Raw genomic sequence first — 1,050 nt, forward strand, 5'->3', positions numbered from 1 at the left:
TGATGAGCAGGGCGCCGCCCCCAGACCCGGGGTGGGGGGCTGGGCCTCCGGGAGAGCTGCCCCAGGCTGGGGTGCTCATGCGGCCTTGGGGCCCCACCGCTCTCGAGTGCAGGCTCCCGGCGCTCCCCAGCCCCGCGGGCTCCCCAGAGCCAGGCTGCTGGTCAGAGTGTCTCTGCCTGGCGTCCGAGGGAAGGGCGGGCAGCGGGCCCCGGCTAGATCCGGGGGGCTGGGCCTGGGCTTGGCGTCGTGGGCGACCCGACCCAACCCCCGGGCTCCGGGCAGCCGCTGGCCGGGCGGGGGCAAATGGACAGCGAGTCTGAGCTGCAGCCCCCCTCTGTGGCCGCTCGGCCCGGCCACGGAGCCACTTCACTGATGGCTCCGAGCCGCGTGGCCAGGCTGGCCGTGGTGCCAGGCGCCAGCAGCCGCCCTGCCGGAGGCCAGCGGAGGAGGAGGAGGCCTGTCCCCCCGTCGGTCACGCCTGGCCCCGTGCAGGTGGGGCGGGCGCTGCCCGACAGGAGCGGCTGCAGGGGGCCCCACAGAGGGCGGCGGGGCGTGGGGTGCGGTGGCCCCTCGCCCCAACAGAGCCACGTGTGCCCGCAAGTCTCAGGACGTCCTGAGGCACCTGGACACGCCCCACCGCAGGCCGGTCGGCTACCCGGCCGTCTGTCCAGCTGTCTGGCCGGCTGTCTGTGCCGAGGTCTCCGGCCGAGGCCTGGGGCAGGTGCACCGGAGGGGCCCGGTGCCCAGACGCAGCTGCCGGCAGGTGCTGCCGGTGCCCGGTCCTGAGCGGGCAGTCGGGCTCCACCTTCAGGGGCTGCCCCGAGATGCCCCCTCTGGACTGGGCTCCACGTGGGCAGTGGGAATGGGGGCCGGGCGGGCAGCGGGGTTGGACAGCAGGTGGAGGGGGAGGCGAGGAAGTGCCCTCCAGGATGGGGATGAGGGCACTGGATGGACCCCGGTGGACGCTGGACACGGGACTCTGCCTAGGGTAGATGGGGCTGGGCTGGGCGGCGAGGTGACCTCAGGCAACGGCCGCGTGGCCGCCTTTGC

General features: G+C 75.0%; 1 protein-coding gene across 1 annotated transcript in view; it reads right to left on the reverse strand.

The window, feature by feature from the left end:
* Nucleotides 1-212: 212 nt before the first annotated feature.
* The window catches only part of WDR5 (WD repeat domain 5), a 54,560-nt gene continuing 53,722 nt past the window's right edge, over nucleotides 213-1,050 (reverse strand). The window contains exons 7-8 of the mRNA XM_012721183.1: nucleotides 638-983; nucleotides 213-521 (exon numbers count right to left, since the gene is read on the reverse strand). Coding sequence (XP_012576637.1) covers nucleotides 213-521; nucleotides 638-983 — 655 coding nt within the window. The remainder of the gene's footprint in view (nucleotides 522-637; nucleotides 984-1,050) is intronic.

This window comes from Condylura cristata, unplaced genomic scaffold (assembly GCF_000260355.1).
Source record: "Condylura cristata isolate star-nosed mole 26May11 unplaced genomic scaffold, ConCri1.0 scaffold00006, whole genome shotgun sequence".
NCBI lineage: Eukaryota > Metazoa > Chordata > Mammalia > Eulipotyphla > Talpidae > Condylura > Condylura cristata.